This window comes from Larus michahellis, chromosome 6 (genome assembly GCF_964199755.1).
Source record: "Larus michahellis chromosome 6, bLarMic1.1, whole genome shotgun sequence".
Taxonomy (NCBI): domain Eukaryota; kingdom Metazoa; phylum Chordata; class Aves; order Charadriiformes; family Laridae; genus Larus; species Larus michahellis.
Window position 1 is genome coordinate 47295606 of NC_133901.1, and position 19033 is coordinate 47314638.

Sequence of the window (19033 nt, forward strand, 5' to 3'; positions counted from 1 at the left end):
TTGCCATCCTCTCCACTTTAACTGGGATTACAATTGCTGCTATCAAAATATAGTAATAATATTCTGCCAACCTTGATTAGATGTATGGGAAAATCCTTGCTGACCTACCAGTATTTGAATTTCGGGGTGGAGATTATAGAGTTGAATAAACTTAAATCCTTTTATTTTTGCTTCAGCTTCACCTATCTGCTTAAGCTGGTGTTTTACATAAAAACTCAGCTCAAAACTGAGAGCAATAATATTCGCTTTTCAGCTCTGAGGCTGTGCATTGATACTGTAATATCTACTCAATATTTGTTTTATGGCAGCCCTGTGCTCTTCCGTATGAACTTTTTTCTTACATGGAACATTTGGAAGATTTTTGCATATTTTTGGCAGGCTTAGCTTAATTTTATTTCTGGTAAATATTAATATTTTTACATGTATTATATTCAGTTTCCCTGAAGACTTTCTGCTCTTCTGATTTTAAGGGGATTAGTCATTGAACCATGTCTAGAACCGTGCCTTATGTCTGATTTAAGCTCTGTTTAATTTTTGCATGTTAGATTTTAAATTTCAAGTGTCATCTCCCTTTAGTATACTGAGATGGTCGGTCCAGTTAATTTCAAATTCTCTAATTTTTGTAAGTGTACTATTTAACACTGAAAATAGTAATAATAAATCAGCGTTTGAGCAGTTGGTCCCAGTTTTTTCTTTAACTTTTTTTTTTTTACAGTGACCTTGCCATTTACCAAAGCAAACAGTAATTAAAATTTCCCTGTTTGATTCAATGACTGATTTATTCAAGAAGTTTATGACTTTTCACGTAGAGGATGATCTGTTTTGGACCAGGGCTGGTAGAATATCGCCTCTAATCTGTATTTAGAAATGTCTTTTTTTCTGGTCTTAGCCACATCAAAGTGGACATCTTTCAGAGTTCATCACTAAGACAGAGTAATGTTTCCTTACTTTTACAATGTTTTTTTCCCTAGGTAGTGCCCGTTCCTGGGGAACGTGTCCTTGTTCTCTCATTACACATCCAGCATCTTCCTTAAGACAGGTTATACATGTCTGAACATGCTTTCCTGCATGATCTTCTGCTTTCCTATTCCTTTTTGGTGAAATTCCCCTTCTGCATCATTTCAGCCTTAATGTGAGAGAGAGAAGGATCGTTCTAATGCTAGAGGATGCCTAGTAACTAATGGAATTGGGAGCTTATATATTGAAGTACAATATTTTAAAAACTTGTCTAAAACACGTACCCTGTAAATATAAGTGCATAGTACAAACATGCAGTAATGCCTCTTGCTAACAGACAGCGGCACAATGGTTGCCAGGGCAGTTGAGTCACTTGTTAATAACATTTATTAGGATGATATGGACTTGAAAGCGCTCGGCTTTGATGTGGCAGAAGGCGTAAATGAACCGTACCTCCCTGGAGACTGTGGGATCTTCGTTACCAAAGTAGACAAAGGAAGTATCGCTGATGGTCGATTAAGGTAGGGTTTGAATTTGCAAAATGCTTGTCTTCTGTTGATCATAATAAACTAATATGAGCATATTGTAAATAGTCTTCGGTTTTTCCCATTTTTTTAAAGTTCTTTTTTATCATTGGTCACACGTATATTATTAATGTTGGTTGAAAAAACACACTGAGAAGACCAATGCCTAAAAGCATTACAAAAATTAAATGCTATTTGACTCATCTCTTAAAACTCACCAGGATTTGAAATGTTCTTCTGTTTCTCTGTGTCTCACTCGACTTATTTAATTTCCTCAAACTTTGATCTATTTATTTAAATTTCGGGAAAGACCTGAGGGTGAGTTATTTTGTGGAAGGGCAGGGGGAAAGGAATAGAGCAAGGGATAATTTGAAACCTGCTCCTGTTCTTAGTGTTGATAGGAGGTTTTTAACCACTCTCTTCTGTCCAAAGAGTTGCTTTTAAATAAGGAGCAGTCATGACTGATTTGAGGATGTACTTTTGCTAGGGAAGTGCAAACCAGAAGTCCTGGTTTTCATTTAGCTTTTCATTTAATGCATTTTCATTTAATACTTTTTCAGGAAAGGAGAACTCCAGATAATTAAGGATTAGCATATTGAGATCAGCTCTGTTGCATCCCTTTTCATGAATGTTATTCGTGTGCTGCATCCAGCTAAGTTTGCTTGTAACACTGATCTGATTATTTCTGTTTGTCTGCCAGAGTGAATGATTGGTTACTGAAGATCAATGATGTAGATCTTACTAATAAGGATAAAAAGCAAGTTATAAAAGCTGTTTTAAATGGAGGAGGTGTTATTAACATGGTGGTTCGAAGAAGGAAGTCCTTAGGTGGGCGAGTGATAACACCTCTTCACATCAATGTTTCCGGACATAAAGGTAACGGCTATAAAGGCTACATATATAAATGGTACGCGTTTGTTCAGCCGAAAATGGCTTGGCATAAAGTTACCTGTTCTGATCCTCTGCTTAAGTCCCACTAAAACTGTTACTGCCTCTTAGATAGGGATTTGCCTTAATTGTTTCTAACAAACTAAGAATGCTCATGTTGATGATAGCTTTATTCTGTAAGTACAGGTTTTCTTTTTTGTTCTTGGGTGGGTTTTGGTTTTAGCTTTTTTCATACTTAGTTCTGGTTAGCTGCCTGTCTGGAGTGTTACTGACAGTCTAAACAAGACTCTTAAATCCTTCAGTCACCCCACGTTTGTATGATTATTTGTATGATTGTATTAAATTTTGGGATATATCCCTATTATCCCCCATTGTGTTCTTATTTCTATAAAAGGGTTTTCAGAAATTGAAATTCAATTGGTTTTTTGTGCAGGCAGTTCAGACAGGTTTTTTGTGCAGGCAGTTCAGACATGCTGTTTGAGCAAGGTATCTGAATTACAGGAGTAAATTCGTGTTTATTTTGTGTATTTCAGATAGTGGGGTCAGTCTAGAAAATGGAGTATTTGTTGCTGCTGTTGTGCCCGGAAGCCCAGCTGCCAAAGAGGGTTCCCTTACTGTGGGAGATAGAATAATTGCTGTAAGTCTTAAGAATGCATTCTCCTCTTTTAATTTTTATTTATTTTAAAGTGTTATCATTGAATGTTACTCTTTAAGATCCCAAACTTTCCAATTATTTTTTTTACTTTTGATATATTATACGCTTTTTGTATATTTATTATAAATTAATGTGTTTGTAGGCTGAGTGATTTATATAATGTGCAGGTTGTTTGCTACGCGTAGTTCATATGAGAATTTTTGACACAGGCACCAACTTACTCTTCACACTTGGCTTTTTGATAATGATACTTGTGATTTTTTTTTTTATACTGAATAGGAAAGGTCAGTTCCAAAAAGACATCCCTTGGCTGGATGAAAGGTTTCTTGTCTTTTAAATTATGATATCACAGATGTCATCCTTTTGGAGGGGAAGTTTTTCCCTGTGTGCATTTGCAGCCTTAAACAACCTGTCTGATTTATGAGCCCCTGCGAAGCGGAAGGTCATTACTGCCCATGTACAAATGCATAGAGAGAGGCTAATGTAGTGAAACAAGTGTTGTTACACTGTGTTTCCAGTAGGAATAGCAAAATTGTAGTTAAGCAGCTTGTGTTTTTAGTGGAGAATGGAAAAAAACACAGGACAAGGTCAACCAGACTTCAGTCACGGATACATAAAAAACTAGTGTTTTCCCTGTCAGAGATGCCAGAGGTGCTACCTTAGGATGCTCCCCACGTGCTACCTTTGATTTACAGATGTCTGTTTTGGTTTTTTTTTTTGTGTTTAGATCAATGGCATTGCACTAGATAATAAGTCGCTTACTGAATGTGAAGCTTTGCTACGAAACTGTAGGGATTCCCTTACCCTGTCACTGATGAAGGTGAGTAGGAGAAACTAAATTTGCAGAATTTTCTTGAACTGTTACAGAATTATTTCAGTTGTTCAGGGAAGAGTATATGAAAAAATGAATATATCATCATGGGAAAGTCTCTGTTAAAAATAAGACTATCTGGATGCATTTCACTGTTGTACACTCAACAGTTATTTCTAAAGTAAGGCTATTGTGGCATCTGGTAGGAAATGAAACTTATTTATTGTTCTTACTTCTTTCCCATTTGTTTGCTGGTCACATGAAATGACTTCCAGCACAATTGCTTCTTTCTTCTTGGTTTCTGCTTCAGAGCTTCAGCAGTTCTGCACATGAAAGATAAACTCCCGCCTGACTACAGAAAGGTTTGCTTTTAGTCAGGAGGGAGTTGTGCAGAAAACTGAACTCTGGCTATCATGAGAATTAAGTACAAGGCTTTCTTTTTCAGGCGTATTGCCATAAAAATATTATTCTGTTTTGCTTATTGAGGTTAGAATCCCGTTATCGTGGGCCTGTCACACGGGCTTTGAGAGTGATAATTTCAGCTCCAGAGAGCTTGAGGTTTTAAGAAAGTAAAAAGATAAAATGTTCAAGGGAAAACGGGCAATGAAAGATGACTTAATAGCATCACTTAACAGAGGTAAAAGTAGAATGCAGGTCCCTTCAATGTGAGTATGGTGCTTCTGCCACGATGTGGAATTGCTCTGAAAATGTTTCAGAAAATTTTCTGACTTCATTTTATATGATGTTCTGTGCTTTGCATCTGCAAGACTTTATTAAACCTTTCCCAACCATATCTATGCATGTGTCAGTGTATATTCAGGTATAGGTAAACAAGGAGGCTAGAATATGCCTCATACTAAACAGAAGTCAGCCATAATAATAAGGCCATAACTTGTTTGGGTTTTTTTTGTTTTGTTTTAGATTTTTCCTCAGAGTTCATCCTGGAGCGGTCAAAATATATTTGAAAATCTGAAGGACTCAGAAAAAATTTCAAACTGTAGGGTTCATGCATCAGAGATACAAACCCAAAATAAAAGAAATCTGAAACTCAACAGCTCAACACAGACTGACATTTTCAATCCAGACATCATGGATGGCAAGAAGGACCAGAGTGATCAGGGTAGCGGTTCATTTTGTGATCATAAACCTTTCCCGAATAACACATTACGAGTAGACTCTCATAGGAACACAGTGCACAGTTGCCACAGTAATTCGGAACACAGTCTCAGCTCATTCAGCCCAGAGACATATGGGGACCGAGGCTTTGGAGCTGTTGACTTGGACAACCGGAGGCTGCCTTATGAGCCTGCAGGAGCTGACTGCATGATGGTTGAGACTGCGTTCGACAAAGGACATGGAACTAAGCATAGCGGTGGTACCTGGCCAAAAGTCATGGTTAATATCTCAGCAACAGAAACAGAAAAGTTCTCTGTGTACAAAAAGCCAAAACAAAGGAAATCTATCTTTGATCCTGATACTTTCAAAAGACCACCAACCCCTCCCAAGCTGGAGTACCTTTCCCCTAATCAGGTGACAGGCCATTCACCTCAGCCATCAAAAGCTGAAGTGGCTTCAACTCCTCCAACTCCTCCTAAGAGAAGTGACTCTATCAAGTTTAAACATAAACAGCAGGCAAGCTCTGCATCAGAGTCTACGGTAACAACTGGATCACCACCCACCAGCCCAGCCACTGCCCAAGCTCCAGTTTCCTTGGCACTTAAACAGGACTCTGCTACTCTCAAGGGGCGCAGCAGGAACACTGGGCATTATTATCGGGAGGAGGGTATTGACTGCACTCATCTCTCTTCAAGGAAATCCTGTGAAGATGACATTGGCTTTCAAAGAGTTGAAGAGCCAGAAATTAAAAGACCAAGGCCAAAATCGGCTCCTGCACTGAGGCATAAAATGACCCCTATGCCCATTCCTAATCCTGCGCTTCAGGTAGAAACTTCATATATTGAAGCACAAAACTAGAAACCTTGAAGTCTATTTTCAGTGTGGTTTTGGGTCCCCAGTTACATACAGTAACAGGAGAAGCATAGCCTGTTCTCAAAATCCAGGTCCCCTGACAAACTACCCCAGACTCGGTTGTCACTTTGCGGTATAACAAAATTCAAAACCAATTCATGGAGTTGCAGTTTTTAACAGGCAGTGGGGGCCACCAAACGGAATGACAGGCTTTGGCTTAGTAGGCATATCTTGGGTTTTAATGCTGCCTGACGGAAGATCAGGGCTCTTTCCTGTATATTTTTGGCAACCTGAAGAAAAATTAAAAATAAATAAATAAAAATGCAAAGAAACAGTTTTAGAAAAGCTGAAAATAGGGCCTCCTAAGTTTTCCAGAAATCAGATTGGTTGCCCAGCTTACTGCACAACTTAATGGAAAAAGGTATACCATTCGCAGTGTTGTTTTTTCTAAGTCTTTCTATGTGTCTAAATAATTTTGTAAATCTAATCTGAAATTCGTAGGCTGTTAGGGACATTACACTGTAAAGACAGACTGTTTATGAGAATGTGGTTTAATAATACAGTTCAAACTGAGGATATAATTTGTTAGAATAAACAAGCCCTCTGTGGAGATTGTGGGTCATGTTTTAACAGAGTAGGTGGAAAAAACATTTTATGTGGTCTAGGAAGACGAACCTACTTAGATGAGTACGTTATATAAAGTGGCATAAGCAATCGTGTAGTTTCAGGTCCACTGCCTCCGGTGGCAGATACAGGTTTATTTTTTTTCCCCAACTAAAATCTGGAGTTTCAAAAAGTGTTATTTTTGCTTGTATATAATCACATCATAATGACTTAGAATATCATATTCTTTGCCTGTACTTGTTTATGCCTGGATAATCCCACACTCTTCATGGAGCTTTAGAAGCAATAGAGATAGCAGAGCTGAATTGGAAGTAGTGGAAGGTTTGAAGCCATGTTCTGCAAAAATGCTGGTATAAGAGAACAACTGGCAATTTTGTTTGTCTTTTTTTGGCTTCTTCCATTGTATTGGGAAAAAGTAGTTATAGAGAGCTTTAAGCCTTTTTTATAAAAGTGTCCATCAAATTCTGCCTTATCAATAACAGAAAAGCATAAGGGTTTAATTTTGTATCTGAAATCAGACGATTTATTCTGAACAGGTCTGAAGAGCAGTATGGCTAAGAGAAAGGTTATGGTTTTTCATCAAAAATTGCACCACAAGAAGCAAAGGCAGGCATATTCTAATGTCAGTTTTTGGCATGTATATAACAACAAAACAAAATCAATCTATTGAACACATTTGGGTACGGGGTGTTTGCTTTACACAGAATATCAAGTTGGTCCATTAGCACTGATACTCCCATGCTACATTATAGTGCATTGTCACGAGCAGATTATGTTGTCCTGGTTATGACTGTAGTAATATTCCTATAGTAAGTGAAGAGTTTCCAACTGTGACAAGGACACATGTAGGTGGGGATTTACACATAAGAAATTTGTTAGCTGGAACAGAGGGCGTGGTTTTGGCATTCACTGTTTAAAAGACCAGAAAGGATTGATAAAGGCATATTACAGTTGTTTCTACATATTGCGCAAGTGATTATGGCAGATATCATATCGGTATTGGTTTGAAGCGAAGAAGAAAACTGTATAAAAGAACTATAAAGTCATAATTTATTGGTTTTAAGGTTATTTGATGTAGTAGTTAATTTACGTTCCTAGGCTGAAATTAGGACAAAGTTCTGTGACTATTATATTATTATTTTTTTTTTATCTTCCTTAGTTTCTCCCCCACCCTCACAGAAACTGGTAACTCTAAAGTTGTTGTTGACTAGAGAGCAGAAGTGATGTTCCGCTTCAAAGAGCGGACACCATTCACTCTGAAAATTTCTCTGTGGTGGAACTCTTTGTGCACTACAACTACATCAGGTTGTGTAACCGTAGTGTCCAGTCTGCATGTATTCATTGCTGAAGCAGTGTTTATAATATCAAAAATATGTATATACAATATGCAGTGTAGTTGAATTCATAGCCATATTGGGTGGTATCGATTTCCTTAATTGTATATTTACACAGTTAAGTTTGTGTACTTTGATAAGTTGATAAATTTAAGAGAACTTTCATCCCTGAGTAGGTGGTGCAATTACTAATACACCTGTGGTCGTGATCAAGTGTTGGTTCTAAGAAGGAACCTCTGCATTTTATAGTCTTTGTGCTCGCAGTAACAGCTCGTTTAATTAAAATACTGCTGTCATAAAAACTGTAAGTACCTTTTCAACCTTTCCAGTAACTTTTTTTCACTTATTACATACTTCAGTGTCACGTTTTGTGTGGTACGTTTCAGGTGTGTAAACTCCGCATGCTGAGCCCTGAACTTGTAGCTCTCTAGAATCACTGTCGGTAACTGAGCTATTCTTGTGTTTCTTAACTCACGGGTGTCTACTCAGTATGTACAGAACAGAAGTTGTGATGGTTCCAAAATCTGAATTGCTCTGTTGAAGAGAGGTTGCTCCACACATATCTGAAAATACAGGCATAAAACATTTTCTGTCTTGTTAGTCAGGTCTTCTTTAGGAAACGCTTGCAGTAGTGGCTGACATAACAGTTGAAACGTCCTGGGAAAGCAGTATTTAAAAGGAGAAACATAACTAAATGCTGGGTGTTTTATTGTGAAGGAAAACATACCAGTTAAGTTGCAAACATTGGCCTAAAAAGATTACAAAATGATAAAAAGAAATAACGGAGCAAGATGGAGGAAGGAAAGGGTAGAAGTGAATACCATCATTGAAAGATCAAGGTGTAACAAGCACTGTGGTGGCGAGCACGTTCTGGAATAGATACTAGAAAGTTTGAAGTTGCTTACTGCCTACAAAATTTGTCTCTCATTTTTTTTTTCTTCTGGGTCTCCAACTTCCTGTAATTAAATTTCTGTGTTTTTGTAGGTGCAGAAGTATGCTCCAGCTAGTGAGGAGCATCTGTCTGCAGAGCTACAGGAATGGGCACCGTATTCACCAAAACGGTCTGCTAGGCACAGCGATGGCTTTGTGCCTGCTGCCTTATACGCTGGCAGCATGTCAGCAGGTGAGTGACAGAACTCCTACTTTGTAGGAATGCCCCAAGGAATTTGTCCATATTGGACAGTATTGGGATTGATTGTGATAAGTGCAGAACAAACATGACTCACAAAACATATTTCCATGGTCTGTTGGAATCTGAACATGGGCTGCTCAGCTTTTGGGCTGTGAAGAAGTGAAACCTGTTTAAGAACCATTAAGGAAACCGAACAACTCCTGGCTGAAGGATTTGTGTTTCACCAGTTTCTGTGCAGAGGAGTTTTGAATACATAAGTGGTGAACAAGATGTAGCCTATACATTAGGGAGACAAGGAAGATTTCCAGTATTTTTGATAGCAAACAGTAAATGGAGGTGTCCCAAGCTTTTGATGCTTAACTTCAGAAATAATTCCAAGGAAAAACATCTGATCTTCAGAAAGTTTTGCCTGTTGGAAATCAAATACTTGGAGTATCTCACGTTGAGTGCCCAAGCTAGTTGTGATCTTAATCTAAGTTAATGATTAGATGCCAGTGTGTTTGAGATACTAAGCTGCTGAAGAGGGGACTCACAAGCAGCTCACACAGAAATCAGTATAATCAGGTAAAACAGAAAAGGGTTGGTGTGTTGTCTCAGTTGATCAAACAGGTGTTGGTATTGAGGTTCATGTTAGTGGCTTTTAAATCAGCACAGACTAAATGGGATGCTTCAGGAGCTAATTAGGTTACTGTACGCTAGTTGCTTTTAACTGGTCAAGAAGCATTTACTTAGACCTGGTAAACTTGTTCCCAGATGGATTGTTCAGTCTTTAGTGTAGCAGCTGCATATGAAACTTGATTTTCAAATTAAGACAGTGTTGGCTTTTATGAGTTTACCCTCAATTCTTTGGAAAGCCCCAAACTCCTGCATGTTCTAGAAATTACGGAACATTTTCTTCTTACTGGAGACCCTGAAAGATGTAATGACTTGTGTATCTGAAACAACAAACAGCTTGCAACCCTGTTGTCCCAATCAATTTTCAAAATGTAAAGACGTGCTCAAGAGTAGCTCAGATCAAAGAAGCTTTTGCTCTTCTTTGACTTCTTTTACTCTTTTCTCCCTGTTTTAATACTTCTTCTACTATCATTAAAAGAGAGAGAAAGGTATTATTCCTAACTGAAAGCTTTATCCTATCATGACACCTTTGCATAATAACCCAATCAAGTCAAACCTACATTCAACAATATGATTTTATCTCTTGAAATGTGAACAAGTTTTTGCTATTGTATTCTGTGCTACCAACTCATTTAAGAGGAAATTGGTCAAATAGACTTTGGTCGAATCGTAGAATAGGTTTGGGTTGGAAGGGACCTTTGAAGGTCATCTAGTCCAACCCCCCTACAATGAGCAGGGACATCTTCAACTAGATCAGGTTGCTCAGAGCCCCGTCCAACGTGACCTTGAATATTTCCAGGGATGGGGCATCTACCACCTCTCTGGGCAACCTGTGCCAGGGTTTCATCACACTCATTGTAAAAAATGTTTTCTTCATATCTAGTCTAAAGCTTCCTTCTTTTAGTTAAACCCATTACCCCTTGTCCTATTGCAGTAAGCCCCACTGAAAATTTTGTCCCCATCTTTCTTGTAGGCCCCCTTTAGGTACTGGAAGGCTGCTGTAAGGTCTCCCCGGGCCCTTTTCTTCTCCAGCCTGAGCAACCCCAACTCTCTCAGCGTGTCCTCATAGGAGAGGTGCTCCAGCCCTCTGTTAATTTTTGTGGCCCTCCTCTGGACTTGCTCCAACAGGTCCATGTCTTTCCAGTGCTGGGGACTCCAGACCTGGACACAGTACTCCGGGTGGGATTTCACCAGAGTAGAGGGGCAGAATCATCCCTCTCGACCTGCTGGCCACCCTTCTTTTGATGCAGCCCAGCATACGGTTGCCTTTCTGGGCTGCAAGTGCACATTGCTGGCTCACATCCAGCTTTTCATCCAGCGGTACCCCCAAGTCCTTCTCCACAGGGCTGCTCTCAATTGGTTGAGTACTGAATGATGAGGATACTTAAAAGAATAGCTTTAGTAATGAGTTTCATAAATAAATAAATATTGAAATACTATAATTTAAAGCCACAGGACATGCTAGAAGTGGGAGTCTTTGAGGCAACAGAAGAGGAAGAAGAATCATTTTAACTGCAGTCAGTTCAAGTACCAAATAAAAGCTTGTGTTCCTGTTGGATGACTATTCAGAGAGAAATGCAGAATTTTTGTTGCTGTATAAAAAGGTTTGATACTTGAAAACAGAAAATCCTTTAGTTACCAGTACATATTAAAGTGACATGCCATGAATGGATTCATTTTTTGGTAATCTAAATGCACTTTGTTACTGAATCATTACAAAATTATAATCCAGACTTTAAACATGCATGTACTACTTAAAAGGTGTCACGTGGTGCTTAATAATGTATTTATCTGTATGCTAATATTTTTTATTTATAGATACACATTCACACATGCAAATGTTATAATACGTAATTATATCAGTATTTAAAACCTGCAGTTTATATGCTAATAACGTTGGTAAGAATGTGGTTTTATCATCTTAAGCAGGTACCGTACCAAGAAGCTTAGCACCGTGCCCTGCAGTAACTGCTGTCATGAGAAATCCAATTTATACTGCCTGGAGCCATAGAGTTCACACCAGCAATTGCCCATCAGTCGCCAGCCAAATATGCCATCAGCATCTGCATCCCAGGTGTTTTGAAATTTATATCTCTTTATATTTTTGTTTTCATTAGGATGAAATTGCTTCTGGTAGTTGTTTATACAGTGCAGAGTGAAACACACCGCTATTGTGTGTTATTTTGACCCAGGGTTCTCAAAACCATTATTGCATAGAAGTGATGTGCCAGTTGCTTTCGTGTCTTTCAGTAACTGATGGATTAGATTTCCCTCTGCTCCACTGGCTGATATTGACAAGGAAATTAATTTTTTTAATGAACTAATTTCTGATGTTTTTTTCTTGTCCTTGCCAAAACAAATAAAGCCTTCCCCCTTTTTTTATAGCACTTCTGGCTGTTTTTCCTCTGACTTATCTTGATTAATAAAATGATGGGACAATTGGGAAGTGGGAAGGAGAGGAGCATTCATTTTATTGAGTAACTCAGGGATAACCAAAATGTTTTGTTGGCCAATTTTCTGTTTGCTGAGGTGCTTTACCCAGTTCTAACAGTTGCCCTATTCTCCTTTTCTTTTGATGTAGTTCCCAGCACCAAGGTCGCCTGAGTTTGGACCTAAGTCATAAACACTCCAATGACTACTCTGAAAATTCACGTACAAGAGCATCTCATGGCTCAAATTCGTTACCATCCAGTGCAAGACTTGGTAACTAGCTTTTCTGATTTATTTCCTGTGGGACTCCTGTATATTGGAGACAAAGGATAAATGGAAAATTCCTTAAGTACGTGGGTTATGGGATTGTCATAGCTAGCAAAACCTAAAGGCTCCCTGTGTTCCTTTGCTTCATTTTTTGTGGTTTTATGACTAAAGGTGTTCTGTGGAAGTAGCTGTGTTTAATTCATTCTTTACGGTCTCTTTAAAATGCTGTGTGTGTCTGTGTGAGTGATGATTCTCCTTTCCATGCCTGTTACTGTTTGAAAGTACCCTTATAAAGATGGGAGGCCCAGCCAAAGTATTTTTGAGGTTCAGTGAGGTGGAGAGAAGAGAAAAGGAGAGAGCCCCCAGAACAAAAACTCAAGGATGACTAATGGCCTGATGTAAATTGTATTGTCGGAAGATAAGTTACACTTATGTTTACTTGATCGACATGTAAGATTGTTTATGCTTATTCTAGTAATACCAAAGCAAATCCATGGTTTGTAGTAATGACATTTTGACATTTTAGAATTTTTGAAATTTTAAATAATGTAATAACTTTTTTGTGCATGTTTGTGTTCCTGTGTTCCATCAATGACTGGCAGTTGCATCAGAATAGAGCATGGTAGCTTTGTAAACACAGTAAAAAATGCATGATAGTTGCATTTGGTGTCAAAAAAATATCTATTCATCCAAGCAGAATGTAATCAGAATATTTTAAATGCCTTTTGGAAAGTCCCATGGATTCTTAGTAAACAGAGGTGTTAGATTCTCGCTTGGACTTCAAGTTAAGTTTCATTGAAAATAATTAAGTTTCATTGAAAAATATCCAAAATGGTTTTCGTACAAGAATGAACAGTGCATATATACTGTATAGCTGCATTGTGCTCTGTTTATACTGACTGTGTAATCAAGACAATTTACTAGAAATATGATCTACACAATATTATGACGGTAATCGTCAAGGCTTGTGCATAAATTCAGAGGCCATTTTAATGCTCATTGAAGAAGCAGAATCTAAATGTACTTTTTTGTTCAATGTAGTTGCTTTTACTTTTGTCATTTTAATGTTTTCTTGTTGTAAAAATAGGTTCTTCGAGTAACTTGCAATACAGAACAGAACGAATTAAGATCCCTTTAACTCCAAGATATCCAAGGTCCATGATGGGCTCTGACAGAGGTGAATTATTTCATAAGTAATTTTAATCGTACCATTTTCGGTATTACCAATCCAAACCCTTTGCAGTTGTTAATCAGGATGCACCAAAATCTAGATATGACAGTTTCATTAAGGTTACAAAATTTGCATTTTGCTGCAGAAAGGTAAAAAAAAAAAAAAAAGAAACTTTCTAATGAAAGTTGGTTTTTCTGTTACTTGACTCTAGGACGTGACACACTAAGAAAAAGTGCACAAAGAAAGTAAGAATAAGCATTGCTGTATGTTTTACAGTTGTAGTTTTCTTATAGAATTATGTCTTAGAAGTTTTAACAGATGATTCTTTAAGTACATTATTTTGCATATTACAGTATTACTGATTGTAAATTGTATTTTGAAAATGCAGTGAAAATATTTTAGTACTTCACTCAGAATTGCTTGGTGGAGGATATTTAAAGACGTGATACACATACTAGTTGGAGTGCTGGAGAGCTGTAGAATTCAGAGTTTGATGACAGTAAAAAGCAACTCTTCACTGCCATCATTGCTTAAACGTTCTGTAGCCTTAATGGATTGTATGCAGTGGTTTTCCTAAGTGGGCAAATGCAATTCTTACAGACAGCTTTCATTTGTGATTAGTAATTTGAGATTTATTTTCTGTAGTTTTTTCAGAGGCAGCAAACTGAATGTTTCTGTCAGGGCACTGGCTCAGTAAATTGCTCAGGGAGGGTACAACCAGGGAAGAGACATAAACTCAGTCATGTTAAGCTTGTTTGAAATTGCACAGCTTTCCTGTCTCTATGCGATTCATGCTGGGGTTTTTTTGGTGTTTTCAGGTGTTTCATAGTCTATTTCCTGCCCAAAGGAAAGGGCTATACAGAAATATTTAATTTGAAAATAAACCCACATACTAGATTTTTATTTTACTTCTCCTTCCCTGATTTTTATTATTTTTCTTTAACTTTGCATTGCTAAGTGTTTGGAGACATGCATATGGTGTAGCTTGTCTGTAACCTTCTCTCCTTGTTGAGAATGGCAGGAGTTGTATGCACACTTACAGAGGACAGATTTGGCATACAGTCATTAAGGACAGTAAGTTTGCACTGTCTGAAAGTAGTTCCCTGGTCTTCCTGAGCTCCTTACATGGTTAACAGAGTGCTAGGGAACAGTTGGTCCTCTTTCTTGTCTCAGATGTGTACGGTATCCTTCCCTATGTCTGTGTAGATGTCCAGACTATTGACAGATGCAGGATACTAAAACTCAACTGCTCGTTTTCCACAGGCTCCTTGTCACACTCTGAATGTAGCAGTCCCAGCTTGATAACTCCTCCACAGTCACCTCTTAACTTGGAAACATCTTCCTTCGCCAGCAGCCAGTCTCAGAACTCCCTTTCTACATTACCTAGGATTTCTATTAGCCCAGTGTCTATTGGAGAACGTAGAAAAGATAGGTAAGGTCCCCACGTTATTGCTTTTAATACAAGCGTGTCTGAGCAAATTTTGTACGTTTGTTATCGGGCTGAAGGAATGTGAACATTTAATTTAATTGACAACTATGTAGGCGCTGAGGTGCATCTCATCTGTTCTTATTTTCTTCACAAAGTATGTAAGAGATCTTTGTGCTTTTTTTCTTAAAAACTGAAGAGCAGATTCTTCAGTTTAGAAAATCAAGGTATTTCATAAGGGTTTTATTTCTTCTGTGTTAGAGTAATGGCCACACCAAGTAAGAGTGGTCTAAATTGGAATACACCTTTTCAGCTGAACTACCTCAAGTGCTTGTTCTGTACTCTGGAAAACTAAATACAAAATGAAGACCCAGTAACATCTGATAGCTAAATATGAGGTGCCTTAGTTGTGTAGAATATGTGCTCTAACCACTGTGCCTTGATTCAATTTAGCCAGATAACATGAAAAATTGAGGGCGTAACTTGTGCCCAGAACCTATCCATATGTACAGATGCAATTTTACCACTGTGACTGATCCCTTTGGCTGTACGTGGACCGCTACTAGCAATAGCATTAAGTATACATGTAGCTGCGTGCAGAATTTCAACCTGATGTGATAGCTTTCTTAAAAACATGAGCTTTGTGTTTTAACAACTTCCTATATGTCATGATGAATTTTTCAAGATACGTTGCTTATGGTATCAGTCTCGGACATCTGATTTCATTTTATCATGATCTGGCTAGACTGACTATATGAAAAAGTTTGCATGAATTCCAAGCATTGAACAGTAAGATGCAAATCTGAATCAGGCTTTTATTTATAGTAAGGCAGCTGAATGCCATTCTGGCAGTGTAAAGGAGCTATAATGTGTTGGAATAGATTATATTTATGTGGACTTCAAGCCCCCTTTGTATTGCTTGATTTATGTAAAAGAACTGACCATAAAAAATGTGAATGATAAAGTAATAAGTATATTCTGTATTCTAAGTTTTCTGGTAGTAATAAAAAGTTACTCATAAAATGTTATATGAAACTTTTTTCTCGTTTAAAAAATTGGTAACTAAGTTATTGTAGTAACTCTCGAGTGTATATTGTGTGCTTTGAAAGGGAATGTAAAGAGGTTTTTGTGAATTTTCATTCTTTCTTACTTCAGTGTGACTTTTGTACTACGTGTACTCAATTTGTGTTCTCATATAAATGTTCTTCTAATTGTCACTTGCAAATTCAAAGTCAGAATTTCTTTTCCCTTTCACATGACTAATTGCGTATAATGTTCAGCTGATAAAGCTGGGTTTTTGACACCCCTATAACTTGGTATCTCTGAGCACAAGATACACGTTCTGATCTCTGGGAAATAACAATTTCTGTTATTGCTGATCAGACGACTGAAGCTCAGCCAGGTTCCAGCCCCTTCACTCTTGCTGTGCATACGTATAAACTGGAGTCTGAACTGACTTTCTAAAAAGAATATAATTCTAAGGTTTGTTGTTTTGTTTTTTGAAAGCAAACCAAAAAACTAACAAACACAAACAGTTCTTAATTTAGGAAAGCAGCTCATTTCAGTCTAGCCTGAGAAGATGTTTGGAGATGCCTAGATAGCCTTTTAAATGGTTATTTGGTTGTATAATTCTTATGGTTCTCCATGAAATACAAGTAAATCACTTGGCCTTTCCACAAACAAAAATAATAATAATAATACAGATGAAAAAAACCCACCAATGTTTCTGTTTGTTCTGTTGATTTTAATTTAAATGAAAATTTAAAGATCCGATCAATTAAGACTTTTTTCCAATCAGTGTTTAGTGATTCTGGCAGGCAGTCTGAATGTTATAGAAGAGTGCGCTTCACTTGATTTTAATAACTCTGCTTATCAAGTAAGACACCTTTTTAATGTTATCATTCTGGTTTACTTTATTATTGATTCTCTACTACATGCATTACTACTTATCTTTCATTTTATATTTACTGAATTCTAATACATGATCCTGTGCAACTTGTATGGGTTTGATTCTTTCTTATTCCAGTAAGAAACAAACAAATAAAACAACTTTTAAAATGCGTGTGGTAGATGTAAAGCAGAAAGGCACAATAAATGAAGTTCAGAAAGAACTTTTAGGTTTTAATGAGGTAGTATGCCTTGATAAATTTTATGATTTTAAGAAGCTTCATGTAACATCCTGGTTTACATGCTCATAATGAGTTGTGGGAAAAAAAAAAAAGTTAATAAATGGCAGTTTTCTGGGAGTTTGCAGAATGTTGATATTATAAGAGCACTGCGTTCCAGAGTTGCATTCATATCAGCGGCCAGTTTTTTATGATTTATGTGCTAATAAGCTGGCAAACTTATTATGCCCCTGCTGCAGAAGGCTACCAAATAGTTACCTTCAAAGACTGTGGCAATAAGCATAATTTATGAAATGATGTCCTCTTCCCTCTGCCCCCAGCCCCAAGTACTACCCTTTCCAAAAATACCTTTCCTCAGCCTGGCCTACATGAGTAGTAGCAAGTGAAGTCCAGTTAACTCATCTGCTCTCTGAACAGCACAATTAAAATCGTTTAAGCAGTTGGCACAATTTAGTGAATGGCTATATAATAATTAAGTTAGAAAAGAAATCATTGAAATTAATGCATGTCAAATGTAGTAAAATGCAATTAAAATAAAAAACACACCATCCCTGGTACCCAAGCTGATGCATTCACAACGAGCTCAACTATTAATATCTAGTGATGCCTTTTGCTGTGTAGACATTATTAAGTTCAGAGTAATATGAAGCAGCACTTTTTCGGAGGCTTCTGTTTGTTTATACACACCATGAATGGACCAGCCCAGTTTGTACAGGTGGGGACATCCTAACTATGGGGGGAGGAAAAGGGAACGTATCAGGGTTTGCTTTTGTATAAGCCATTCTCCTGTTGTACTTACTAGTGTCTTACTGCTGTGTGTCTTTTTCTAAGTGTTCTCTTCTTCTCAAATCTTCTACATCTTTCAGATATCTGTTCCGTAATAGGTCTTTTCTGAGAATCCCTGTGGCTCCTAGGCCTAGGTTCTCATCACTAAGGAGTTTGAGGTTGGCCTGATATAAGGTTGTCCTTCTCAAGCAGTATTGCGCACTTTGTGCTATTTTACATGTTTGGATAATTGCCCTGAAGAGAATTTGCATGGTAATTGTAATGCTACCATGCAAACTGCTGTCTTAATGGCTTGAGTTTGCAACTGCTTAATTTTCATTACTAATTTATGTTTCCCTGCATACAAATATGAAATCTGATATTTGTGCATTGCTGTCCTTTGGTTTACCACCTTATTATTTATGATGTTTATTTTCACTGGCAATAAAGACTCCCAGCATTTATACTTGTAACATAGCTTTCTGAAATATGGTTTGTAAATGACATATTATATACAGTGGTTCAATTACTTTTATATAATATGCATCCGGAAGCTTCTTTCCTACCAACTTCACCATCATACTATTTATAATTCATATTTACCATAATGTTTTAGAGCAGTCATGTACCTGGTATACATTTACTTCTGCCACTGTACATTGCATGGTGTTAAAGGAATGCTTTTAAGACAGTTGAGAGTAATTTTTTTTAAAGTAACTGTTTAAACCTATATTATTATTACAGTTCAGACAGACATAAAGTATTGCATGTAACTTTGACATTGTGATGGTTCAAGTGCAATTTTGTCCAAATCAGTTTTAACTATCTCCTCTAAAAGGCCCTACATGGAAGAGCCACGTCATGTTAAAGTGCAGAAGGGTTCTGAGCCACTAGGGATTTCCATTGTGAGCGGAGAAAATGGTGGAATATTTGTCTCTAAAGTAACAGGTGGGAGCATTGCCCATCAAGCTGGCCTTGAGTATGGTGATCAGTTACTAGAGGTAATTGTTTGCTTACTATTCCTATGGCTTAATGAATCAGTTCATATGAATCCAGCCATAATTGCCTTCCCCAAAAGAGTATCTTGTGAAAGCTTGTGTGCTGTGAGATGTAGCAAAGGTTACTCTGTGTTGCAGTATTCCAGTAATTGGGATTGTTGTGACTTTTTGTCAGGCTTTATTATAAAATAATGTCTTTTGATGGTAGATTTGCATTGCATCTTATATCGATATAATTAAATTTTAAGCTAGCTAGTTTTGGTGCTTAAAACAATATAGTCCCAACACCATACTCTGCCTGATAAGCTGAGTAAATATTCAAGCAGCTGGCTTCTACTGACT

The 19033-nt window shown here is 37.5% G+C and overlaps 1 protein-coding gene across 4 annotated transcripts in view; it reads left to right on the plus strand.

Annotated features, from left to right (window-relative positions):
• DLG5 (discs large MAGUK scaffold protein 5) overlaps positions 1-19033 on the plus strand; it is a 112655-nt gene that overhangs the window by 79839 nt on the left and 13783 nt on the right. For 2 of the 4 annotated variants that reach the window (XM_074590698.1, XM_074590696.1), the window contains exons 12-22: positions 1351-1478; positions 2182-2357; positions 2903-3006; positions 3752-3844; positions 4757-5776; positions 8746-8884; positions 11435-11582; positions 12090-12211; positions 13293-13382; positions 14640-14808; positions 18532-18694. In XM_074590698.1, the coding sequence (XP_074446799.1) occupies positions 1351-1478; positions 2182-2357; positions 2903-3006; positions 3752-3844; positions 4757-5776; positions 8746-8884; positions 11435-11582; positions 12090-12211; positions 13293-13382; positions 14640-14808; positions 18532-18694 (2352 nt within the window). The remainder of the gene's footprint in view (positions 1-1350; positions 1479-2181; positions 2358-2902; positions 3007-3751; positions 3845-4756; positions 5777-8745; positions 8885-11434; positions 11583-12089; positions 12212-13292; positions 13383-14639; positions 14809-18531; positions 18695-19033) is intronic. The other 2 variants (XM_074590699.1, XM_074590697.1) reach the window with 1 other exon arrangement.